This window comes from Heptranchias perlo, chromosome 27 (genome assembly GCF_035084215.1).
Source record: "Heptranchias perlo isolate sHepPer1 chromosome 27, sHepPer1.hap1, whole genome shotgun sequence".
NCBI classification, from domain to species: domain Eukaryota; kingdom Metazoa; phylum Chordata; class Chondrichthyes; order Hexanchiformes; family Hexanchidae; genus Heptranchias; species Heptranchias perlo.
The window spans coordinates 25,497,499-25,524,824 of NC_090351.1; the positions used below are offsets into that span (position 1 = coordinate 25,497,499).

The following is a 27,326-nucleotide window of genomic DNA, read 5'->3' on the forward strand; positions in this document are numbered from 1 at the left end:
GCCAGCAAGTTTTACAAAGCAGGGAAGGAACGAACTAAACTGGTGAAAGGTCTACTTAGCACAAAAGTCAGGAAGAAACTATTCATGCAAAGAATGATCAACACTTGGAATGGTCTTCTGGGTAGAGTAGTGGAAGCATAAGGGGTGATTTTAAACCCCAAGAACGGTGAGTTGGGGGGGGTGGGAGTTGAAAATAGTTGGTTTTTGGGTTGCAATTGCAACCCGGCTTTATTTCCGGGTTTAACATTGGCGTGTAAAAGTACAGGCTTCCTGCTGGGAATGCAAAGTCCAAACATTTTGTGGTTGCGACACAAAAAAACAACTATTTTCAACTCCCACCCGCCCCCAACCCACCCATTCTTGGGGTTTAAAATCACCCCCAAAAACTCTAGACTCATTCAAGATCCAGTTTGATGACTTGACGGGGCCTGCAAGGTTTTGTTTCATCAACTGATTTTTAAATATTACACTTACAGCAATAATTCATTCAAAATACAGTAAAACAAAATTTTATTGATCAAATCCACTAGAAATTATATCAGCACCTTTCAAAGCAAATGCTGTTGATTTTCAGTATGCGTTCCTTTTTGGACTATAAGTGACTCTAAATTTTAATGTATCCAAAGTCATTGTATCAGTCATTTAAAAAAAATACATCTGACTAGCAAGAAAACTAGTTTCACAAGTCTTGACGATATGCAAAAACGGAAATAGATAAACCTACGATAATTGACAATTTGAAGTATAAAATGGAGACTGACATTGGGCACTACATTGGTCATAACTATGGAACTTCAAGCAGACCCTGCCCATAAGCGAGGTCAGCTAATTTAAATATTTGCACATGACATACTTAGAGAGCGCTGAGGTCACGTGTTTGGGTTATCAGGTGCCAGCATCTGTTGAAGAATTGATGGCTGCCCTCAAAGCAGTGCCTGATTTTTTTTTTAAATGGCCAAAACAAAAAATGCCTGCTGCATTGATTGGGTATTAGAGGCCAAGCAGCAGGAGAGCTGCAATGAAAAATGCCCTCTGTGGAGGAGACGGCCACTGAGTAATGCAGGCCATCCACTGAAATGCCTCTCTTGAAGGGCCCGCTACAAATGGCTGCCGAGTGTCTGCAGCACTTCTCAGGTGCTCCAAGTGCATTATGATGCTTGCCCCTAATTTACATAGTAATTGGGGCCTTAACAAGTCCTGTGCACAATATTTGCTTAGTCTTTATGCACTGAGATTATTTGGGACCCGCACTATGAAACGTCCTGCACATTAGACGTTGAGTAGGCCTCAGCACTTGATAATGAGAAGTGATTGCACCCGATGTGTTGAGTGTTTCAGGTGCCATGCACTGCATTAACCATCTTTCTGCGTTCTGAACTCCTTTACCTCTGTAAACTGGACATCCTGGGTTGCAGCCAAGTTAAATCCCTGCTGCGTGTTCTCAAATTCTAAGATTTTTGAGGTCACATGGTACGCTATCTTTACATCACTGCCGAAATATTCATTCGTGTGCTGAGTGGCATTCCGTAACATTAGGGCAATTTTCTTGGATTCTCCCATATCCAACAAAGTTTCATTCCGTTTCAGTTTATCAGCCTGCGCAAAAGATACATTTTGAGAAAGTGACAAAACCTCTCAACAATCACGAAAGTACATATCTTTATGTTACCAAAATTCAGGGACCAGTTCTTTTTAGGTTAAGGGGATGTTGAAAGTGAAATCTCTCTAAAGTAAGTATTTGATGAGATTGTCGCAAGAGCTTTAACTACAGTTGTCTGAAGAAAGAGTGAGGGATGAGGAAATCAGAAGCATTCTGCAATTGTAGTCTAGACCAAAATATTGAATTCTGCCCTTATCACCTAGCATCCTGGAAAAAAGCTTAAACATCAAAATGAAAGAAAGATATGATTAAAATATTTTACTTCTGAGGATAATGTGGATATTCAGTTTCTAATCTGATCTCCCTAATGTGTGTCTCTCTCTCCCTCTCTCCTTTAACAGTGACAGAGCATTAATGATAAGACTGTCATATATTACATTGAGTCTAGCTACATTAAGCAATTGTGTAACTTGACCAGATTACCAGTTATAATCTTAAAATTATCCTTCTCTTTGTGCCTCACACAGAAGACAAATGACTGCTTGGCAAATTATGACTACAAACATATATCCGACTATTTGAGTGCACAGAGCACCAGTACATTAGCATGGAACAGGCTGCTATCTGGGTTTAACACTTTTCACATAGATGCAGCTTAACTGTAATTTCAGGAGCTACTCTGTTCCTTCATGAGGAGGAAATTCTGCACAGTATTACTTCCAGAAAGGACTATATATCACATACATGGAAATATGAAAAACATTATGTACATTAGAAGGAACTTTGAAACCTCAACTTCTTGTTCATCTCAACCTTGTAACCAATTTCTCCCACTGAAACTTACAAAGTTTTTCAGCTCTGCAAAGGTATTGGTGGTACAATTAAAGAGATCAGGAGGGAGCCAGCCCCTGTGTTCATCACAATGTCGGATTGCTGTTCCTGTAGAAAAAAAAAGATACAGTATTTCAGTGTCTGCCCAAGACAGTCTTTGGTACAGAGATAGGAATATGCCAGGTGCCACCAAAATCATTGCGTGCAAAAGCTCAAGCGCAGAGCCGACTTGGAAGGACCAAATCACTTCAGCGACATTCTACCTACTTGACAAGGTCAGGAAGAAGTAAATGAGCTTTGTGGCTCATCCCAAACTTAGCTGGACATAGTTTGTATTTTTAAACTTTGCCCAATTTAGATGATTCTAGATGCTTCTACATCCATTTCAGTAAAGTACAGCAAAAAAGTCACGCAACACATAACACCCGAGCTGCAAATGAAAAGGATTGCATATTGAAGATCCAAAAACAAATGTAAGATTGGTAAATCTGAAATATATTGAGTTCAGATTCGGACTGCCTTGACATGCCCAAGCCCTGGGATTTCAGCGACTCTGTTGGCAGCACCCTTGCCTCAGGCAGAAGGTCAGGGGTTCAAGCTCCATGTCAAAACTTGATCACATCATCCAGGCTGACATTTTAATGCAGTACTGAGAGAGTGCTGCATTGTTGAAGGTGTTCACTTTCTGATGAGATGTTAAGCCATCTTCCTGCTTAGATGGACATATAAATTCCCATAAATTCCTATTTGAAGAAGAGTAGAGACTCCTGTTCATTAACAAAATACAAGAAAATTGATATGTAGTGTTCAACTGACAAATACATTCTCGTTTGGATTTTAGTGATGATCCTTCCTGGAGAAACAAGTAGGCACTGACATAAAATACAAACTTCTGACAAAATGTTCACACAAGTATGCACAAATACAATGTAGGGGAAGAGACTTGAGCAGCTAAACAGATTACCCAGCTCAATCTAAGATCAGCAGGTCTTATTTACAACATTCCCCCAATTTCTGAATAAAAATTAAAATAAACAGGCTTATTTAGAAGGAGACTATTTGGCCCATCATGGCTGTGCTGTCACTAGCACCCCTATTGGAGCTATCTATTGCAGTCCCATTTCTCTGTTCTTTAACAATTTTTCTTTGTATTTTTCTAATTCCCTTTCATATGTCATGATCGACTGGGCTTCAATACTGATTTGTGGCAAAGATTTGTATGTATTCCCGGTATAACTAGACACATAAAAGTTCTTGACTCTGTGCTTGCTGGAACTTACAATCACTGACGTCGACAAAATGCATGAGGTATCAAAATAATTCTAATAACATTTTATGTGAAAACATTTATTTTAATTTTCCCCTTTCTGTTTCCAGCACTAATCATAAATTTATGCCCCCTTCTTACCAATTCACTGATTAGAGGAAGTTATCTTTCATTATTGATCCTCTCAAACCTTTTCAAAATTTTAAACACTTCTATTAACCTTTAACTTTCTCTGTTCCAGTGAATACAATCCTGGGCTTTAAAATCTCTCATCATAAATCTATCTTCTCAACCTTGATATTGTTCTGGTGGATCTACATTACAAATTTTCCTTGGTTCCAATATCCTTTCTATAGTGCTGCCCAAAATTGCACACAGTATGTAACAATGGCCTAACCAACATCTTATGCAGATTTGTCATCACTTCCCTGCTTTTGTATGTATGCGCGCGGTATAACTAGACACAGAAAAGTTCTTGACCCTGTACTTGCTGGAATTTACAATCACAGATGTTTACAAAATGCTAGTGTAGCATGAGGTATCAAAACAATTCTATATAAGATTCAGGCCTGTTCCTAAAAATATACGCTGGGAATTTCCTCAGGGCTTCTCCTGCTCTGCCCAACATGACTTTAGCAGAAGTTCAGCAAAAGCCATTGTTTACGTGTACAAACCGAGTTTCCGCCCAAGTTACGGCAGTGGAGTGGGAGAAGCAGTGAGGAAATTCCCCGGCAATACGTTTTTAAAGTTCTACCCTCAATGAGCTAGGTTGTAGGTTTCTTCTTAATTTCACAGAAGGTATCTTTCTTTCTTCATACATTTAAAAAGTCAGCTAAAGGAAACAAAAGAAGCAGCCTAGAAGCTCAGCACTTCCCACTAGTTTAAATGAAAGTCATTCCTCACCTCCTGTGATGTTAAACTATATCTTTACACTGTGTCAACAACAGAGTCAGATTAAACTGTTCCGGGTGATTAACAAGGAAATATTTTGAAGACTTATGAAAGTGCAATAACAACATTACCAATTGATCCTTTGGGACAAGGCACTGCAGCAGGGAGTCCAAACTTGGTTCTAGGCCACCAGATCTCTGCCTCCATGGCTCGTGGGCAACTGTCATAAATCACTGAAGGGAAAATAAACAGATGAAAAAGGCGGGATACAGTTAAAGCTGAAGTGAAACCAAAAATAAATTACTTTCCTATCACATTAATTATCCATTCCCATAAAAACTGCTGGTTCTAGGCTGTATCAACCTGCATCAGTGTTTATGCATACAAATCAAATATAGAACAAGATTTTGAGTTTGCTCCAATAATATGTTGAACAAATGATCATTCTTTACATGAATACATTGCTATAATATTGTTTTGAAACATTTAGTATTTTAACATAGACATTAAATATTGGGCCAAAATTTGCTGTCAAAATAATGGTGAGACTAATGGCGCTTGCCGTTATTTATGCGCAAACGTACAGCATTCTGTAGCTATATTTTCTGTACTTTCATTATAGTTCAGCACTAAAAGTTAATGGTTGCCTAATTCTATTGCCCTTTTTTTAATATAAATATTTATTGTTCTTAAGTCCATCACAAGCTTAAAAATTCAATCCCACATAAACTCACCTTCACAGCCATTGCTGAAGACTTCCGCAAAAGGATTGTCACAGCGGTCACACTGTCGTCCGATCACACCAGGTTTACATTGGCACTGTCCTGTCTCCATAGCGCACGAGCGGGCAAGTGAACCAATTGAATAACAGTCACACAGGTAGCAGGAATTGCTTCCTGGAGGCCAGTAGTGATTTTCCTAAACAAAATGATGTATTACCACTTTATAGCTGTGTAACTAACACTGCAAAATAGAGACACAGATTTACTTCCTGTATTTTTCCTTTTCCTTATTTTCTCTCTTGATATTTTGAGCACATACCATGATTGGCAACACATAACCAATTCCCAGGCCTCCAATAATACCACCCTTAAGTTGTTCTCTATGAGACACACAAGATGATTCACCTGTTAATTTAGTCTTCTTGTATTTGGGGAAGCTTCCATTCACCCCCTCTTTCGGACAGGAACATGCCACGTGGGAAACTGAGTGTCAACCCACATTGTACCACTCTGTGGAACTGTGGGTCAGTTGTGGGAGCAGTAATGTAATGCTCCACCATACTGCACAGCCTCAGGTTTATGTATATATATATATATCCTTTATTTCAGCAGCTATACATTGGACGAAGTATACTCAACAGAGACTCTTAAAAAATGGCTTAGGAAGATTGGTCTACAAACAATCACATTGACACTAAGAAGAACTAAGCATCCTTCAAATATATGGGAATCTTAAGTGTCAGCTCCCAATCTTGAATTTAACCATACCAGTCTTCTATATAGCTGCTGGAAAACATACAGGATTGCACAAAGTAACCCTGTAAGTGGGAATGCATGGAAAATGAATAGTTTCAAAAACAAGACATGACAAAGTATTTGGAATGATTTAGGTATAAATATTTACCATTCATAGTGCGTACCCTCAATGTAAAAGAAGGCATATTTTCTTCAGTGTTTCGTCAAAGCTCTACCTAATTAGTGTTATTGGTGGTGTGATGCATTTAGCTACATTTTCTGAGGGTCTACTTGGTGGTCTAACATGAAGTTGAAAAGGAATGAAGCGGCAAGAACAGTTTTTCATTAGAACTTAAAAATATTGAATGTTCCTCTCATTTTAATTAATTTTTCAACAGTGTTGACAAACATATTGCTGGGAGGTGTTCCAAGTTCAGTTAGTCTTATTTGGACTGTTGCAGTATAATTTCCATTTTGGACTGATCCAACTACAGTGACCGGTAACAACTGACGCTGTGCTGTAAAACTAACAGCCAAATAATAAAACAAAATAAAAATTCAGATGTTAAACTTCAAACACCATTATTCCCAGCTTGAGCCTGAAGAGATTGGGATTTTTATTTTTGAACTGTTTGAGCCCACAATTTGCAAGCCTTATTGTTGAATTTGACCGGTGTTATATTCCTCGATGTATAAAGTGCTATATATTAAAGTGTAATGAACGAACAGCTTTGGCCCTACATTTCCAAACACCTACAGTAAAAAATCTACCATACAAATCATTCTGATGTGCAGGTTTGTGATGATCGGTCAGGCAAATCAAAATCCCAATATTTCTCAGTTCAGCTTCAAGAGATTAAAAGGCAGTTTCACCTATATTATTTTGGCATCAGAATATGAGAATCTAAAGTGCCAGCTTTGGCTCAGTGCTTTCACTTTGAGTCAGACAGTCGTGGTTTCAAGCCCCACGCCAGGACAATCGAGGCTGACACTTCAGTGCAGTGCTGAGAGAGTGCTGCATTGTAAGAGGTGCTGGCCATTGCATGTGCAAATAAGGGGCCTAATACCAGTTTGAGGCACCCTTTGAAAAATTGGGTTGCCCAGGGCGCTGGACCAGCTGCATTCAGGAAAACTTCGTCTACGTGTGGCCTAACTAGCGATGCAAGTTCTGTCTTCTTTCTTTCACCAGCTGCCACCATTTGATTTGCATATTGTGGATCATACACATCACCACCATGAACCTCCTACCTCCAAACCCAATAGCTTGGCAAGTACAGGCCAATATTTACCCAACAAGAGGCAGTGAATTTCAAATATTCAGCTCAATATTGGATAAGCATTCAGTCTGGGAAACTAATAGGAATCTAAAGTTTACTTTATATTGTAAAAGTTTTGACTTATACCCAATACATAATTTTTTGACTGAAATCATTATTAATGAACACAAACTCTGTACTAAAAGTAGTGGGGGAAATCCAGTATGCAGCACCTGTTTATGCGAAGTTGTGTACTGAATGTTTGGCTGTCAGGCTTTAACGGCTCAGATCTTATTCCTCACCTTGCACCTGCATTCTCCAGAGGTCTTGTTACAGTCAGCATCAAACCCATTTCTTATATCACACTTACAGGGTCCACAGATAGGATGCCCCCACCATGCTTTGGGGCAAGGCTGATCAATCCTACATGTGGAAAATGCAAATTGGTGAATAATCAAATATTCAGACTGTTATCATTTGAAAAAAAATCAATACTGACATCTCATTAATGACATTTGTTTGAAGAAAATCCCACTGAGACTGGTCAAAATGATATTTTCTTTGTAACTACACTAGTAGCTCAGGTGTGTACCACACCACAGTTACAGAGGTTTGCATCCATGAGTCCCCTGGGATTCAGGGTTATTCAAAATACACCAAGGGAATACTGTGGTTAGGTGGGCTAGGTGGACCGAAGGTCTTCTCCTGCCATAAACTGTTACTGTTTACTATGTTAAACCGAGTCTCCAATTTCAACTGGGTCATCAGAGAAAGGCAGACTCTGGGGTGGTTCTCTCACACATCAGCCAGGTAGAGACCACCACTGGTAAAGATGCAGAACCAGTTGATCCACTCCCCTTCTTGGGTCACTGAGTGGCTGGATGTGGATTTATATAGGGGTGTGACATCGAGTGACCTAAAATACAAAAATAGGGGATGAAAAATATAATGAAATAAATTTAGGGTAAAAGTATTAGTGTTCTTATGACTGCCATCTCTTACTAAACAGGCTACTGGAAAATATTTCACGACCTTTTTTCCTGAAATTTCTGATGACAATAGAGACTTTAAAAGCATCCCAATATCATTCTGATAGTGTATCATATGAGTCTACCCAACAGCTAACAAAGGTGCTTCTTAGTAAAGTGTAGAATCCTTAAATTAAAAATATTGGTTAGATTAATTCACCAAATGAAAAAAAACTGTATTTCAACAAGCACCTAGCCCTTAAGAGTCCAGCTATGACAATGACTGAGCACAGACTCTACTTACTTGGTCTCGCAGTACTGTCCAAAGTAGTGCTCTGAGCAGTCGCAAGTGTAGCCATGTGAAGAACTGGGTTTGCGGGTACACACAGACTGATGTTCACAAGGATTTAGGGAGCAGACATCCTTACATTCCTCACCATAGTAACCTAGAAACAATTGGAGAGTTCCCATGAATACATTGCTTGGTTAAAAAAAAAGCTGCAATTCTACAGATTGTAATGCAAATTAGAAAAATCAAGGCTAAAAAATGTAAAGGGGTGTCTAGTACCAGTTTATGTTAAGGCCTATTGCTCGACTGGTAATGAAAAAAGGAGGATTTGTCAAGCAATAAACACATATGATTTGAGTTGACCTACAATGGTATTCATTTCCATCCATGTACTAAAGATGGTAATATGGCTTGAGGTAGAATCATAGAATGATAGAATGATGCAGCACAGAAGGAGGCCATTCGGCCCATCGTGCCTGTGCCAGCTCTTTGAAAGAGGTATCCACTTAGTCCCACTCCCCTGCTCTTTCCCCATAGCCCTGTAAATTTTTCCCCTTCAAGTATTTATCCAATCCCCTTTTGAAAGTTACTAGTGATTCTGCTCCCACCACCCTTTCAGACCATGACAGCATACTGCGTAATTTTTTTTTCCTCATGTTGCCTCTGGTTTTTTTGCCAATTACCTTAAATCTGTGTCCTCTGGTTACCAATCCTTCTGCCATTGGAAACAATTTCTCCTTTATCAGAACTCTTCAAATTTTGAACATCTCTATCAAAACTCCCTTAACCTTCTCTGCTCTAAGGAGAACAGCCCCAGCTTCTCTAGTCTCTCCACAAAACTGAAGTCCCACATCTCTGGTACCATTTTAATAAATCTCCTCTGCACCCTCTCCAAAGCCTTGACATCTTTTCTAAAGTGCGGTGCCCAGAACTGGCCACAATACTCCAGCTGGGGCCTAACCAGTGTTTTATAAAGGTTTAGCATAACTTCCTTGCTTTTGTCCTCTATGCTTCTGTTTTTAAAGCCACAGATCCCATCTGCCTTCTCAACTTGTCTTGCCACCTTCAAAGATTTGTGTACATATACCTCCAGGTCTCTCTGTTCCATTATTCCCTTTAGAATTGTACCATTTCGTTAATTGTACCATTCTTCCTACTAAAATGAATCACTTTACACTTCTCTGTGTTAAATGTCATCTGCCATGTGTCTGCCCATTTCACCAGTCTGTCTATGTCCTCCTGAAGTCTGTTACTATCCTCCTCACTGTTTACATTTCCGAGTTTCGTATTATCTGCAAACTTTGAAATAATGCTCTGTATGCCCAAGTCCAGGTTATTAATATATATCAAAAAGAGCTGTGGTCCTAATACTGATTCCTGGGAGACACCACTGCATACTTCCCTCCAATATGAAAAACAACCGTTCACCACTACTCTCTGTTTTCTGCCCCTTAGCCAATTTTGTATCCACGCAGCCATTGCCCCATGGGCTTCAATTTTGCTAACAGGTTTATTATGTGGTACTTTATCAAACACCTTTTGAAAGTCCATACACACAACATCACTACAGGTGCAGGTGTTTATCCTTGGAGCCTATTTTCAGTGCTGAGCATCAGAGGAACGGACACTCAAAATGAAACACTTAACTCGTCACCAGAAATTCTACAAGAATTTACCTTATTGCTATTGTTAAAAAAAAATATATTCAATGTGTACAATTAAAACACTCAGATAAATCTGCTCTATGCACAGATCCAGGTGGCTGGATAAAGGGACATGCTCTGTCAGCTGCTTCCACCAGTCTCCTTTTTGTCCCCCCACCTTTTCCCAGAAGCCTGGTAATAGTTTCCATGTATCTACGCTAAATGGTATGGTAGGAAAGTATATGGAAATGTCAATCTAGGGCAGACAGTTTTAGCACTTGCCTTGAAAACGGAGCTTTCACGGTTCTAGCTTTATTTTAACCACAGTTAGAAGTTCAAAGTTAATGTTTTGCTTCCATTAATCCACCTCTTCACTGCATTGTATCCGTGTACACTGTTTGAGATGCCACATCACAACTGTTATCAGTCTGTTACAGACACCATTAGAAATAACTTGTCATCTATTCCATCAGTCTCAATCTTCCCGACTCGTCTCAAGAGGAACTTTGCTGACTGGTTTTTGAAAATTCAAGTAAACTGCATTTACTAAATCAGCCTCAACCACAAGTTTAGTTAACCCCTTAAAGAATCCCAGTAGGTTTGGAGGGCATTATCTATTCTAAAATCATGCGGACTGCTTCCTATGGCACCTGCGCTCTTTAGGTCTTCATAGTATTTCATAGAATGTCCTCAGGCATCTTTCTCACAATGCATGTTAACCTAACTGGCTTGTAAAAACGCACTCCTATTTAAGTTTTTGTTTTAAAACATGCCAAAAAGACTCAAAAGACATTCAGGTTGGCCTCACTGAGCAAATAAAGGACTAACCAAATGTGATTATTTTTAGATCCAATTTTGGAAGTGAAAATAAATAACATATGGGACATCACTAAGGGAAGTACTTAACATTTATATTACTTAATCACTAGAGAGTCTTTGCCCTTCCAATCTTTGAAGTAGCTAACAGAATGCAATTCTACTCTTTGAAATTTATGCAGTTTGCCAGTCAGCAGGCACCAAGATCAACTACACCGGACACTGGGATTTCCACAGAACAGTCAGTTATGGACTGAAATTCAATACTGGCTAATTCGAGTGAGTATGTACCACTTTATACATTATTCTGAATAGCAATGTGACAACATAATGACACCCACATGTTTAACGGTTTTTATGGTAACAAATCTAGAGATTATAGTGGATGGTTTTTGGGACATTAAACCTAAAAAAAAATCACTATATTGAATCCCATGAGCCTGCCTTGGTGTTTTAAGACCTAAAGAGAATCACACAGGCTATAAAATGCTGAGCTCCTGGATGACCCCATTACTGAAGTGGTGTAAATCTTTACCTGGGTCACAGCTGCAGGAGTAGCTATCCCAGTCATCACTGCAGTAGCTGTTTGTAGGACACGGGCTGGAGTCACAGGGATCAGGAATGCTGCAGCCTCTCTCCACATTCACCTTCTCAGCATGGTTTATATTCAATGCCACTGCCGTGGATGAGGTCTCACCAATTCGAACCCCCTGAGGAAGAAATCGTTAATTTTACAGTGGTTCACAGAAGCAACTAAATTGTTTGCTTCAGTATGTTTTTAATCATTCTCGGCACAGAAGCATTATGATTGCATTTTTTTCTGAATTTCCACACTTGGAATCAAATTGAAATGTCAGTTGGGTTTCCTTTCAGTGGCAACTGTGAACAATAATTTCGATAACTGAAACCAGCTGCTAAGGGAAACTCTCTAGCTTTATAGCTGCAGAATTCTATTGGAATCAAGAGATGCTCTTTACATCAGTGTGGTAGCACTAGAAGTGGAGCATTGATCTCACAATCAGAGGGCCTGGTTTTATTTTCCAGGATTCACAGATATTCAAACTCTCCCACTGTCAACTGGGCAAGAGTCACTTAGTTCTGACAGGTTATGGAATCGCAATATTCCAATTTGCAAGACAAAAGGACCAAGCCCCAGACAAAAGCACAACTGTGTACCTGACATGAAACAACTGTCAAGCAACACTGATGATGACCAGTGAATGGCAACCCTTCAGGGCAAATTTACTGATCTCGCACACTTAGCGGAGAATCAGTGTTGTAGACCAATCTCTGACCTGCACTTCTTTCATGCATAATTCCTTGCTGTGAACACAGAATTGGTGAATGTACCTTATAATGTCTGAGCCTGAACAGTAAATGTCAGTGCGCTATTTAACCATAAGGGCCAACATAAACAAGCCTGATTTTATTTTTCTAAACGTCTACACATGTGCACTTCCAGCAGAGGCTTGCGGGAGAGCAACAATGTCAAGAACCCTTGCTAATTTTTCACCTCCTAAACCTGAGGATGCTGAGGCCAATTGTTGGTCAATTGCCACCTTGGCTCACATCAGCGATCTCAATGCAGACCAGGGATTGAATAAGAGATCTTCTTGGTTTCTATGGCTCTGTACTACACCACATAGTACAATTACCTACTGAGCTTTTATGGGGAGAAAAGTCCACTCAACATTTCTAATACTGAATGTGAATATAATACCATAAAACATTAATTTATCCATAAGAGTATCTGAAGAAACAAATAACTGTAAGCTTATTACCATAAGAGATAGGAGCAGGAGTAGGCCATTCGGCCCCTCGAGCCCGTTCCGCCATTTAATGAGATCATAGCTGATCTGATTTTTACCTCAACTCCGCTTTCCCCATATCCTTTGACTCCCTTGATGATCAAAAATTTGTCTAACTCAGCCTTGAATGTATTCAATAGCTCAGCCTCCATAGCTTTTTGGGGTAAAGAATTCCAAAGATTCACGACCCTCTGGGAGAAGAAATTCCTCATCATTTCCGTCTTAAACGGGCGACCCCTTATTTTGAGACTATGCCCCCTAGTTTTAGATTCCCCCATGAGGGGTAACATCCTCTCAGCATCTACCCTATCGAGTCCCCTCAGAATCTTGTATGTTTAAATAAGATCTCCTCTCATTCTTCTAAATGCCAATGAGTATAGACACAACCTGTTCAATTACATTGAAAATCATTATTAACATCAGCAGCACAGTGACCAGTCATCCTGCTCTTTGCTGTACCTGTATACATCCTCGGAACCCATGAAGAACATTGCCGTTATTCCCAGAGACTCCACCCACACTGATTGTTTTCAGCTTCAGCCCATGCAGTTCATTACCAATTTCCACCATTGTCTGTGAAGTGGATGGAATAAGAATTCAAAGGGCAAATTATCACAATTATCACAATTTGAAAATGAAGAGAAACTGACAAATATATTGGTTCATAGCTATGCAGGGTCTTCAATTCTGAGTTGTCAATGAGTTATCAGTTCACATTAGGATACACATTATAAAAGGTGGCAAAAGTTTGCCCTTTCTGATGGCTGTTAGGACGCTATGCAATATGAAATTAGAGCTATCTCAAACTGCTCCTTAATGGACACAAAACTGACCATGCACTAAATTGCAGTGTTACTCAGATGTGACACAGGGATGGCTAGCATGGGAAAATGAAAAAACAAACAAACAATCAAGATCTTTGAAGTAACAGAGATGCTCTTCTGAAGTTGGTGCAGACTAGGGGGAAGTTTGTTCTGCATTTAACTCATAGAATGATACAGTGCAGAAGGAGGCCAATCAGCCCATCGTGTCTGTGGCAGCCTGATTTGGAAGTGCTGGATGCTGAGACTGGGCAATGTTCTATTTCTCAGCACTGACCTCTCACCTTTGATGAGCACAAAAATTCACCCTACCCACTTTAAAAAAACAAGTCACACGAAGGGTGGTATTTCCTGTCATTCAGAAACTTCCATTCTCTGTCAGCAGCAGGGCTTAGGAATGACAGCAAAAGGCAGGAGTTTCTTTTCTGCTGAAGCTTAGAAGTGCTTCTGATGGTGAGTTGCTAGATTGTGTACATTGTTTACATGGCATTGTAGTGATTATGGGGATATAGGTCTGATTCCTGGGTTCTAGTAGGAGGGGGGGTAATGATGTGTCTGAGCTTCTCGTGCTTTAGTCATTGGTGTGCATCCAGAGTTCCTGACGATAAACTTTGCTGAGAGTCCTCTGGACATATTTTTTGCTCAGCGACTTGTAGTGCAAAGCTGATATCCAGATTCAGAGAATCTAGATTTTCGATGGTTTAAAGTCTTTATTCAAATGTTTATTTCTGCTAATAACCATCTCTTGTATTCTAGGAATTCAGTGCATTTTCCAACTCCTGACATGAAATCAGTGTCAATATTTCATTAAATTAAAAAGACATTGGTGACCTGTCACCTAAGTAGATACCTTACTGAGTTAAGATTTCAATCAATCAGAAGCAATCTATGCTTTTAACTTGCATAGTAATTATCTACCAATACGCACTGGCAGGGTAGGAACTGTCCAAATGAGATTGTTCCTTACCCTTTGATTATATATTACAAGGACAGAATGATAAGTGAATAATTGTTGCAATAATCGCTGAATTTCAAAGATTATCTTTGAATTTTGCTCATTTTCCTACCTCAAAGCAAATCCAGCTTCGCCCCTAATCAAAATCAGCTGTGGTACAAATGCATGCATCTGTGTGAAGTCAAAGCTCTCACCTGCATCAGGAAGGCATTCAATCAAAAATGCTCTATACATGCACAGAAACACATCTTGATGGAGCATTTCAAGTAGTAGAGGTGAAGCAAATGGTGGCTCTGGTTTAAGTCCCTGAAGTGGGTTTTGAAAGCTGGGATGTTTGAGCAAGTGTGTACGTGTGGAATGTGCATGTGTGTGTAGGGGGGAGGGGGATTGGATCCGCCGCTGGTTAGTCATTTTCTCATGCTGTGGAACAAGGGTGTGCAAGGCGAAGCTTATGGGTCGAATGTGACCTGCAAGTTTCTTTTACCTGGCCCACGGTTTTTCTGTGTGCTTTTGTGGATACCACTGACTTTCAACATCAGCTCTTTAAAATTCCCAGGTCTGGTGGATTAAAAAATGATGCTCCCTCATTGGTGGATTTAAACCAATGAAGACGGGGTCTTCTTGCACCAATGAGGAAAGAGTCCTCACCCCACCCTCTAGGCCCAGGAAATTTAAAAAGAGTTGAGGCAGAACCTTTGACACACAGCAGAGGTGGATACATTGGTGATGGAGGCAATAGCTACAGCATCAGATCTGGATGAAAATCCAGAAAAGTAATTGGCAGGGAACGAGTAATGGTCAATACAGGTAGTAGAGGGGATGGTGGAGGAACAGGCCAGACCAGGTGATGAAGTGAAAAGCAAAAATGGTATGTGAGGTTGAGATTTTTTGTGTTTAGGTGATTTGGATTTTTAGTTTATAGGGATTTGGATTTTTAATGTATCAAGGCATGATTTAGATTTATAGCATACTGGGGATTGGATTTTCACTATTTGGGGACATGACTTGAATTTTCAAATGCAAAAGGGAAACAGCGCACTGACCCCAGAGTTGTAGAGAACTGGTATTCATGAGATACTTCAGCAAACACCATTTTTTGTGTGCAAATTAAATTGTGCTGACTTTAGATCGTTTTGGAATTTTATAATGGTCATACATCCTCAGTTCTATTTATTTTTGTCTTTGTCCCTCCTCTCTTGAAGGCAATGACTTGTTCTGGGATAAGGTTCAAGAGGCATCCTTGCAGTACCTCACTCAATTGATCATTCTTCATGAGTGAGTCTGGACACAGTGTCATTTGACTATTCATCATGGAAGTCACCATAGTGAAAACCAACCATCTCCTTACTCAGGGTCTGTGTGCACGCACACACTTCCTGTAAGGAATGATAGACAGTTTCAGCAGCAAGAGCCCTCTCTGATTTTTCCCTTTCCCAGGGTCACTCCTGCCGACTGTAATTACACCACTGTCTCCTCAGATATTTTTGGCAAACTCAGCATAGCCCATGACTTGAACATAAAACCTGCTTGATCTGTATAGCTCAGTTCCATAATCATGGAGTGCATTTACTCACTGAGCCATTAGGGGACTCCAAGTTAGAAATTACAAGCAAAATATTTACAGACAGCTTTTATTACACACCAATTCCAATTTTCTTCATTCTTCCCTCTAAAAATTGAAAATCTAAAAGTTTGAAATACCTTTTCACATTGACAGCCATTACCTGGTGATGTCCATAGTCTATAGACATGAGAGCTGTGTATTTTGTTTCCTTGCCATCTTTGGAACTTTTAAGTTCTAATTGCAAGTGGTGCCAATCACCATCGTTCACTTTTATTTGGTCCACGGTCAGCGCTGTGACCTGGCTGCTCGAACGATGCACACTTAACATCACATTTCCCTCACTGAGCTGAAAAGACAGTGATATCACCGTTAAGTATATTGGATCAAAACAAAACAGCCAGCACCATACCTTCTAATACCATTTATTCCTCACAGTCCAGGTGTCCATAATGTATCCCCTAGTTTTTAGGAGCAGGATTTATGTCAACCAGGGCAGACTGAAAGGCTCCTTCTCCTGATAGTTAAGGCTCATATGTAACATGAGTCTGAGGCAGTCTGAATGCCATTCCATGGGGCCAATTGTGCAACCCTCATGCAGCGCTGCCTGTGCTGTCACTGTTCAGACTCTCCATGCCTGCACATAAAACAGCGTGCTAACCCGGGTTCAGCCGGGTATATAAATTAGTGGTGTGCCACCTGCAGCTCTCATGATGTGCTGGGAGGGCCAGGGCTCCATCATCGGGCACCATTGACCAGTGAAGGGCAGCTGGAAGCTCACTGTGTGCCAGAACTTTCTTGATGTGGGACAGGGAGAGGCACTGGCTGGGGGCACCAGGCATGTGGGGGGAAAGGGGGCAAGGAGCATCTGTCTCAAGAAGGACAAAGGGCAGAGGTACCCAATTTGCACTTTTATATAAACTTAAAGGCAGCCTCACGGTGTTTCTGGACCACCACTCTGATTGATAATCCAGCCTGATTATGAGGCAGTTGCCCAATTTAAATGAATTTCGGAGGCCTAATGAACATTACTCTTGCCCCTCATTTGTATTGGCCACACTGAGGCACATTGAGCACCTCAGGTCTCTGTGCTTGACTTCCTTTGGTCAGCTGGCTGCCATCATATTAACAATCCCAAGTGTCTAAGAACCCTTGCATTTGGCAATGATAGAGCCATCATGTTCCATTTATATTTTTATTCTTTAAAACTTTAACTTTTCCTCACCCCATTGAATGTGTCTTGTTTCCAATTGTTTAAATGTATTCATTTAGAAGTGTATGGTGTGTGGCACAACCTTAATTTGTCCAGGCCTGCTAACTTCTGTGGACACCTGAACCAAATGGCCTACTGCCTCTGTCCATGTATCACACACAGACTAGGGAAACTGGGTCAGGTTCCTCAGGTTGAGTCAGAAATTGGCAGCTACAGCTCCCCAAAATGGCATGGTTCTAAAGTGGCAATCCTGGTACTTATTTTGTTTAGAAAGAGTATATTTTATATGATAAATAAAACTGTTTCAGCCTACACATTTAAGCAGTAAAATCATTAATATATAATCAACAAATGGAATTGAGGCAGGCTAATTCCATTAAAAGAAGTTAATATTTTATTTTATGGGTTTCAATTTTTGTGAACCGTTCTGTTAAGACAGTGCTCAAAACTGTCATCATTATTGTATACAATCTGGGTGAGCAACATGGGAAATTTAAATGTTTAATTTTCTGGCAGATGTATTATTTACAGGTAGATATACTCAGACATGGCAGAAAGCTCTTAACACAAAACTGGAAGACCTTGATGAAAAAAAATTGTTCTACATCTCCAAGAATGCTTATTAACCCATTCAGCGGCATACATGAGTTTACTTGTCTGGGTTTTGTCAGGCTCTGGAGATTGTTGATAAAATTACATAATTGGTACAGCCTTTTTAATGTTTGATGTGTGGAACAGTAGCTTGGTCACATAGCTGAATAACCATTTCCAATTTGGGGTTTAAATTGGTTTAACACCTGGGCTTTAAAGCTGATTTTCAGTCAGTGAAAAATCCATTTATGAAAGTTGCTCCCATTTACAAACGGATGGAAACAATTAACTAAAAGATTTAAAGTTAGAATAAAAGAAAGAATAAGATATATGATAGTTTAGACTCGTAAAGATGAATACCTTGCATTTATATAGTGCCTTTCATGTCCTCAGGATGCATTACTTTTTGAAATGTAGTCATTGTTGTTATGTAGGTAAAGCCGGCAGCCAATTTGCTCACAGAAAAGTCCCACAAACAGCAACAAAATAAGTGCGCAGATAATCAGTTTTAGTAGTGTTTTTGTTTGAGGGATAAATATTGACCAGGAAACTGGAATCCCTGCTCTTCAAATAATACTATGGGATTACTTCCATCTACTGATCAGGCAGACGGGGCCTCCATTTAACATCTCAACTGAAGGATGGTACCTCTAACAATGCAGTACCCACGCAGCACTGCACAGACATGTCAGCCTAGGTTCAGTGCTCAAGCCCTGGAGTAGGGCTTCAGCCTATGACCTTCTGTCTCAGAGGCAAGAATGCTACTGAGCCAAGCTGATACTAAAAGAAAAGTTTAAGTTAAAATAAAAATATAACATTGAGAGAATAGTAAAGGGAAGAAACAGACGACAGGATTAGCAAATTAGTGTTTACTTCAAAAAAAACTTACTTTGAATTAAAATTGTGTTGTAGGTGCTTACTTTAGTAGGTAAGGGTTAATATTACAACAGTTAAACTGGTTCTGACATTATGTAATATTAATATTTGTTTCAGTAATAGTGTGAGCTGAAAACTTGCTAAAAGAATCTTCCTGGGCCTGCTGCAGTCTAAGGGTTAAGCAAACAATACACTATGGACTGCCCACTGTACAAATATTTCCTTAAAGGATTTGTATTCTTTAATCTTTGTTTTCATTTTTAACATACTAGCATCCTTCCTGATAGCTGATTTCAATAATTAAAAAATAAGTCAAGGCATTGTACTATCAACCCACCTAATTCCCCATTCTTTGATGGTTCTTCCAGGTTACATACAGTAACATTCTGTGTGTGTGTGTGTGTGTGTGTGTGTGTGTGTATTATATATATCCACACAAATGATTTGTAAAGCTTTAAAAAGGTTTCAATGTCTGAAATTACCAACCTCAATGCTGACTGTTGAGAACTGACCAGCATCTGCTCGGATAAAGATGCCAGTTGCTTGCCGTGTACGGAACATCAACCCAATATACCAGGGCAAAGTGATTGTGCTGACGAGATGACTCCATGAGACAAGGCTGTTACCCAGGAACCGCTGGGGACTGGCCATTACTGGAACAAAAAAAATCAGTTCACCGCTATATTGTTATGGGAAGTTTACATGAAACATTAACCAAACCATAAAGTTACATTTCAATTCACAGCACTATTAATTAATAACTAGCAGCCTAAAGAAACTAAAAATAAACCATCTGCAAATTTTAAGAGTTCTTGCATGTAAAGAGCACTTTGTGCTGCAAATTCTACTTGCGTTTCAGAAGATGTACTTTGAAATGGGGAAAAATGTAAGAAGCCAAACAGTCAATGCACATTATCTTATCTTCACTCACATTAGTTTAACACAAGTCTGTTAGCTCAAACTGGCGAGCAGCTGGTGCGTTCAAATATCAGAGCTGCCTGTTACTTGTTTTTTTTTCAAATTGACAAACCAAGGTGAAGGCCCAAGGTTCATAGTGCTGGACATCAAGGTTGAATAAATAAAAGAACAGAAGAGATAAATCAGTTAGCGATTAGGTGCGATGAGTTTCTTTGGTTCTCACATAGTCCCATGGAAAAGATATATTCCATCATAGAGGGGAAGGGAGAAAATTGACAACCCTTCAACCCATCCTGCTTGAACCACAGCACTGTTGGCACTCACGGAGAACATTTAGTCCAGTCTGTCCTCTCACTTCTCTGTCAAAATGGATACCTGGATGTTGTCAAGCAACCTAGGAGTAAAGAAATGCATTCCCCAGCTCTTTGTTTAACCAAGTTCCTCACTTCCCCTTCTCCTGAAAGCGCTGAATTTTGCGATACTCATCTAATTGGCCACTTTTCATTTATCAGTAGTTGCCAGGCAATTCCACCACAAGGGTATTGCAGCCAAACATTATCCTCTCCTCACCTGACCAGACGTCCACATACATGCAGCTCCAGGACAGGCTGCTGGATCACTATCAGGAGAAGGAACCCTGGCTGACTTTTGCTTCCCTTGGCCAGGAATTAAAGCACAGACAAGCATTGAAACCAGAGTCCTTCTCAATCTGTATTGCCCAGTATTAGTGCATTAACTAACTGGGGTATTGGAGTAGAGAACTGTATCTTTTACCCAACTGGGTGATATATTCACTGTTTACAAATGATTATCAAAAGCAATGCGATGAAAGCCTCCATCACTAAGACCGCCTACTTCTACCTCCGTAACACCACCCGTCTCCGCCCCTACCTCAGCTCTTCTGTTGCTGAAACCCTCATCCATGCCTTTGTTACCTCTAGACTGGACTATTCCAATGCTCTCCTGGCTGGCCTCCCTTCTTCCGCCCTCCATAAACTTGAGCTCATCCAAAACTCTGCTGCCCGTATCCTAACTCACATCAAGTCCTGTTCTCCCATCACCCCTGTGCTCGCTGACCTACATTTGCTCCCGGTCCACGAACGCCTCAATTTTAAAATTCTCCTCCATGTTTTCAAATCCCTCCATGGCCGCGCCCTCCCGATCTCTGTAACCTCCTCCAGCCCTACGACTCTCCAAGATCTCTGCGCTCTTCCAATTCTTGCCTCTTGCGCATTCCCGATTTTAATCATTCCACCATTAGCGGCCGTGCCTTCAGCTGCTTAGGCACTAAGCTCTGGAATTCTCTCCCTAAACCTCTCCGCCTCTCGAGCTCTCTGTCCTCCTTTAAGACGCTCCTTAAAACCTACCTCTTTGACCAAGCTTTTGGTCACCTGTCCTAATATCTCCTTATGTAGCTCGGTGTCAAATTTTGTCAGATAACACTCCTTTGAAGCGCCTTGGGACGTTTTACTACATTAAGCGTGCTTTATAAATGCAAATTGTTGTTGATGTTGAATTGAGCTTGGAAAAGTCTTAAAACACTTGTGTGGATGAATATTTACAATACAAAACTGCCCTAGTTTCAGCATCAAATTACACTTAAAGGCTGCCTGGTGTAGGGAAGGAAAATGTTACACTAATGCTTTTTGAGAGATCTTCTCAAGTTGGGATTTAGATATTTCATTGGGCTAGAGCAGAGGAAGATCATACATCCAACCTGTTCCTTACGCGACCTAACATTGCCTCTGAGTGAAAAACATAAAAAAACACTTCAATCCACAGCACTGACAGCCCCCACTTTGGTCAGCATATAAGTTTTTATTTTAAAAAGCAAAAGAAAGTCAGCATATGTCAGAGATGCACATAATTGTGCTGACTTCCAGGTCCAAAATGAATTGAATTTAAGTTATTTTGGATTAATATGTATATATTTGAATTTGGTTCACTTTACTTTGACGTATTCATCCCTTTAAAGTAAAATAAGGCTACATAAGAATAAAAGAACAGCATTCCCTTTGTGCAAATCCCTAGTTTCCATGTCCTGTTATTGCTGCAAGCAACTATGCATATACATGGGGTTTTTTGTTTCAGTACTTTTTTTTTCTGTCATTTCAGATGGATTTGCTTCTATGGGCATGTGTGTGGTGGGGAGGTGTCTGGAAAGAAATTAAACCACTGGGATTGGGAAGATTGGGAAAACTTTAAAAACCAGCAAAGGATGACAAAGAATAATAAAAAGGGAGAAAATAAATTATGAGAGTAAACTAGCAAGAAATATAAAAACTGACAGTAAAAGCTTCTACAAGTATATAAAAAGGAAGAGGGCAGCTAAAGTAAACATTAGAAGATGAGACTAGGGAAATAATAATAGAAAACAATGAAATGGCAGAGGAATTGAACAGATATTTTGTATCTGTCTTCAAAGTAGAGGACACTAATGACATACCAATAATAGTAGAAAATCAAAGGGCAAAGGGGAGGGAGGAACTAAAAACAATCACTATCACTAGAGAAAAAGTACTAGGTAAACCCCTGGACCTGATGGCTTGCATCCGAGGGTCTTAAAGGAAGTGGCTAGAGAGATAGTGGATGCATTGGTTGCAATCTTCCAGAATTCACTAGATTCTGGAAAGGTCCCAGCGGATTGGAAAACCGCAAACTTAACACCCCTATTCAAGAAGGGAGTGAGACAGAAAGCAGGTAACTATCGACCAGTTAGCCTAACATCTGTCATTGGGAAAATCCAATATTAAGGAAGTAGTAGAAGGACATTTGGAGACTCATAATACAATCAAGGAGAGTCAACATGGTTTTATGAAGGGGAAATCATGTCTGACAAATTTATTAGAGTTGTTTGAGGAAGTAACGGGCAGGGTGAATAAAGGGGAACCAATGGATGCAGTATATTTGGATTTCCAAAAGGCATTCGATAAGGTGCCACATAAAAGATTACTGCACAAGATAAGAGCTCATGGTGTTGGGGGTAATATACTGGCATGGATAGAGGATTGGCTAACTAACAGAAAACAAAGAGTCAGGATAAAAGGGTCATTTTCAAAATGGCAATCTGTAACTAGTGGGGTGCCGCAAGGATCAGTGCTGGGGCCTCAACTATTTACAATATATATCAATGACTTGGATGAAGGAACAGAGTGTCTTGTGGCCAAATTTGCTCATGATAGGTGGAAAAGCAAGTTGTAATGAGGACACAAAGTGTCTGCAAAGGGATATTGACAGGTTAAGCGAATGAGCAAAAATTTGGCAGATGGAATATAATGTGGGAAAATGTGAAGTCATCCACTTTGGGAGGAAAAATAAAAAAGCAAAATATTATTTGAATGGAGAAATACTACAAAATGCTGCAGTACAGGAGGGATCTGGGTGTCCTCGTACATGAAACACAAGAAGTCAACATACAGGTGCAGCAGGTAATCTGGAAGGCAAACGGAATATTGGCCTTTATTTCTAGGGGGATGGAGTATAAAAGCAAGGAAGTCATGCGACAACTGTACAGGGTGCTGCTGAGACCACACCTGGAGTACTGCGTACAGTTCTGGTGTCTTTATTTAAGGAAGGACATACTTGCATTGGAGGCAGTTCAGAGAAGGTTCACTAGGTTGATTCTGGGTATGGAAGGGTTGTCTTATGAGGAAAGATTGAACAGGTTGGGCCTATACTCATTGGAGTTTAGAAGGAGAGGAGATCTTATTGAAACTTACAAGATTCTGAGGGGACTCGATAGGGTAGATGCTGAGAGGATGTTACCCCTCATGGGGGAATCTAAAACTAGGAGGCATAGTCTCAGAATAAGGGGTCGCCCGTTTAAGACGGAAATGAGGAGGAATTTCTTCTCCCAGAGGGTTGTGAATCTTTGGAATTACCCCAAAAAGCTGTGGAGGCTGAGTCATTGAATACATTCAAGGCTGAGTTAGACAAATTTTTGATCAGCAAGGGTGTCAAAGGATATGGGGAAAGGGTGGGAAAGTGGAGTTGAGGTAAAAATCAGATCAGCCATGATCTCATTAAATGGCGGAGCAGGCTCGATGAGCCGAATGGCCTACTCCTGCTCCTATCTCTTATGGTCTTATGGTGGTGCAGGGGTTTCTTCACTATAATCCCCTCCAATCTCTACTGTCTAGCAATATGGTGGAAGATGGATCTGTGTTGTTGAGATTCTAGGGATGTTTGGGTAGTGGAATGCAGAATTTTGCTTTTGACTTTACAAATTCAGAAATTTTGAGCTCCAAAGTTGAAATTATAAGAAAAATTCAAAAACTCCAACATCCATTCACCTCTGACCCCATTACAAGAAACTTTCCCAAGCAGAATTCAATCATCTGCCAGAAAAACCGTGACAGGTCTTTGGGCTTTTATGTGAGTGTCACCCCTAAATTGGATTGTCTAATGAATGTCACTTTATGTTTTATATATTAAGAAAGACTTCCTTTTGTTACCATAATTAACCTTTATTAAGTTAGCTTACATTTCAAACACCCTCACTGGGGAAATAATAGATCAGTATAATTGCATGGCACTAGCCTTTCAATTTGACAAACTGATGTTTGATATGATGTTGGATTCAATGAAAAAGATGCAACATAGAGTACTTAACAGACCTGATTCTGCTTTATGCACTTAGTAAGGTTATTACAAGTTTACTGTAACAGAAAGTGCCCTAGAAAGAAACCCTATTGAAAATAAAACTTGATTAGAAAGTATTGCTTATATTTTTTCAGTTGGAAAAAGCAGGTTGATTGTTAAAACGAAACACTTGACTTTAATGTGACATGACATATGGCAAGTGTAACACGCTTGGGAGGACAAGTGACTTTGGGCCTATGGTTCCAAAACTTTCCATTACTGGGACATTTCCTCACCTCATGTCTGGGTCTGTTGTAGACTAATTGATAAGAGATTGATTGCTATTGTTGGTCAACAACTTCATTACTGTTGTATCATACAATTACGAGGATGGTAGGAGGTGAATTAGATGGACTTTGGTCTTTTTTCGTCCAGCAATTCCTATGTTCCTTTGTGTGCAAGTCATGATGCCCATTTTCTTTGTGAGTGGAGAAGCTAAATGTTACAAATACTTGTTGGTGTCTCTCAATACTCAGTTCATCCCACAGTGCACGGTTTAAAACTGCTGGTCGGAGGCCATCGAAGAACAAATATTTTATGTAGAATTTCTCTTCAGAGCCATTATAAAATTCCATTCCAGAGACATCATGCGTAGGGACAATGAACAACAGACTTGGAACAGAATTTCATTTCTCCACCATAAAAACTGTCTAGTCTCAATCTATCCAACTAACAGTTTTAAAGTTTAAAACACAGGCAACAAGCAAGACCGAGAAATTGAATATAGATACTTTCTTATCATTATGATATGAGGTAGTCAAAAGTATACAATTGGGAACACTTTGTTTTATATAGCAGCTTGCCAACCTTGGAATTCATCATATGCATTGTTGAATGTTATTTGCATGGTTGTGTGTACTTTTTTTTCAAAAATCTAAATTTACATGTTTGGATAGGTATGTGTGGTGAAACCACCAGGGAAATGGGGGAGACCCAGTTACATTTGGTCTGCGTTGTATCTGACAGTCTCCATGTTGCCTTGTAAGGTGCGGAACTTCCATCTATCCCTTACAACACAAATGACGTGCCAGGGGCAGAGATTCCCTAAGCAGAGAGTTCCCACTACCAAACTTCAGTTGGGACCTGGTGTTTCAGTCGAGGCCAGTACACCAAGAAAAATGAGGCATGCTGACCTCCACAAGGAAGCATGTGGATCTCACCACTGCCTGACAAGCAGCTTGGGCTCCCAAAGAGGAAGATTTTTTTAAAAATTATTGGATTGGCCCCCTTGCTTGTGGACTGGTTAGAGCCATGGCAGGGTCAGGGGGCAGCCTGGGCAATTTCCACCAGTATGGGGCGGAAGCGCCCCAAGAGTCCGAGGCAGGAGCAGGGTCGGGAGGAGCACCTTTGCTTCTGTCTCATGCCAGAACTTATGTACCTGTTTTGTAAGGTTTCCTTCAGCAAAATATAAGACAATGCTTCTGAACATTCCCGGAATATATGCAAACCTTGCAGATTTAATCAACCTTTCACACCGTAGTATCTATCACCATATGGTTTGAATAATTCTGTTTCTGTCTAATGCTCTGGTTTTGTTTTGAGCCATTCCCCAATGCATGGCCCATTCAGACAGTTCCATATGTTCATCCATATCCAAAGGGGATATGTGCTGGCTCAGTTCACCCCTATCCTTCATGGCTGTTTATGGCCTTATAGTCCTGAGTGTGCAAATTAATTTCCCTCCCAAACCAAAGTAAATTTGCATACTGATTTTGCAGTGCACAATTGGTTGTGAGACAACAAAGACTTGAAAAACTGCTAGCTTAATTTTCAGGGCATTTTCATTTATGGATCAAAGTCTTTAATATTTTGAACAATAAGATTTCTGCCGATAATGATTTTTTTTTAAATGAAGCTTTTTCGACAAACTCTTTTACATTCTTCCTAGCTGGTAAAGCAGGACAGTCCATCTCCATGGGCACTGCCAATTACTGTCTTGGTTGGCCTCTCAGAGGAGTGAGCTTCAGCAGTGTAGGAAGTAATTCTCACCTCTTGACCAGCTTTCTCACTCTCATCACAGACAAGCCGGCATGATTGGCAAACACACCCATCAGGGGAAGGAGTATGACCATCAATTACGACTGAGCATCAAACTCAGTTCCCATGGTCAGGAGCTGGATTCTTCTGCCTACCTGCATGACTCCACTGCTAGCCCACTCAAGATTGCCCAGAAGGGCCGAATTACTTATAGAACTCTTGCTCCTCCTGGCCCCATGAAGGAAATTTCTCACTTACTTTGGACGGCCTCTTTGGCCTTCCTGACTTGCTTTCACCTGACGGGAGAGCCACAGCAACTTCCCTGCTCAGGCCCGGGTTAAAACGCAATGACTATTGAAGCAACAGGACCCTGATTTGCCTAAATTCAAGAGGATGCCACATCAGCCTCCTGCAAGTTAAGAATGTAGGCAGCAAGAAAGGGGGAAGTTCTAAGTGGGTGAGTAACCTGCTCGGTTTGAACTGCTTACCTGCCTTGTTTCCACCGGGCGGGTGGGGTTAAAATCGCGCCTTTGATCGGCATGGCATGGCATGAACTACACCAGAGAAAATTCAAAATTAAACAAGACATTCAAGACACCAATTCCAAGAGGAGTGGAAGAAAGCTTGGCCATGCAATACTCAAGGCAAATAAAAAAAAATTATTCATTCATGGGATGTGGGCGTCACTGGCAAGGCCAGCATTTATTGCCCATCCCTAATTGCCCTTGAGAAGGTGGTGGTGAGCCACCTTCTTGAACTGCATGTGGTGAAAGTACTTCCACAGTGCTGTTGGGTAGGGAGTTCCAGGATTTTGACCCAGCAACGATGAAGGAATGGCGATATGTTTCCAAGTCAGGATGGTGTGTGACTTGGAGGGGAACGTGCAGCTGGTGGTGTGCCCATGTGCCTGCAGCCCTTGTCCTTCTAGGTGGTAGAGGTCGCAGGTT

General features: G+C 40.4%; 1 protein-coding gene across 5 annotated transcripts in view; it reads right to left on the reverse strand.

Moving 5' to 3' along the window:
• The window catches only part of celsr2 (cadherin, EGF LAG seven-pass G-type receptor 2), a 229,031-nt gene that overhangs the window by 35,019 nt on the left and 166,686 nt on the right, over nt 1-27,326 (reverse strand). For all 5 annotated transcript variants that reach the window (XM_068007462.1, XM_068007464.1, XM_068007463.1 and 2 more), the window contains exons 9-18: nt 19,330-19,496; nt 16,327-16,512; nt 13,286-13,399; nt 11,554-11,728; nt 8,575-8,716; nt 7,605-7,725; nt 5,324-5,507; nt 4,721-4,822; nt 2,445-2,539; nt 1,387-1,596 (exon numbers count right to left, since the gene is read on the reverse strand). In XM_068007462.1, coding sequence (XP_067863563.1) covers nt 1,387-1,596; nt 2,445-2,539; nt 4,721-4,822; nt 5,324-5,507; nt 7,605-7,725; nt 8,575-8,716; nt 11,554-11,728; nt 13,286-13,399; nt 16,327-16,512; nt 19,330-19,496 — 1,496 coding nt within the window. The remainder of the gene's footprint in view (nt 1-1,386; nt 1,597-2,444; nt 2,540-4,720; nt 4,823-5,323; nt 5,508-7,604; nt 7,726-8,574; nt 8,717-11,553; nt 11,729-13,285; nt 13,400-16,326; nt 16,513-19,329; nt 19,497-27,326) is intronic.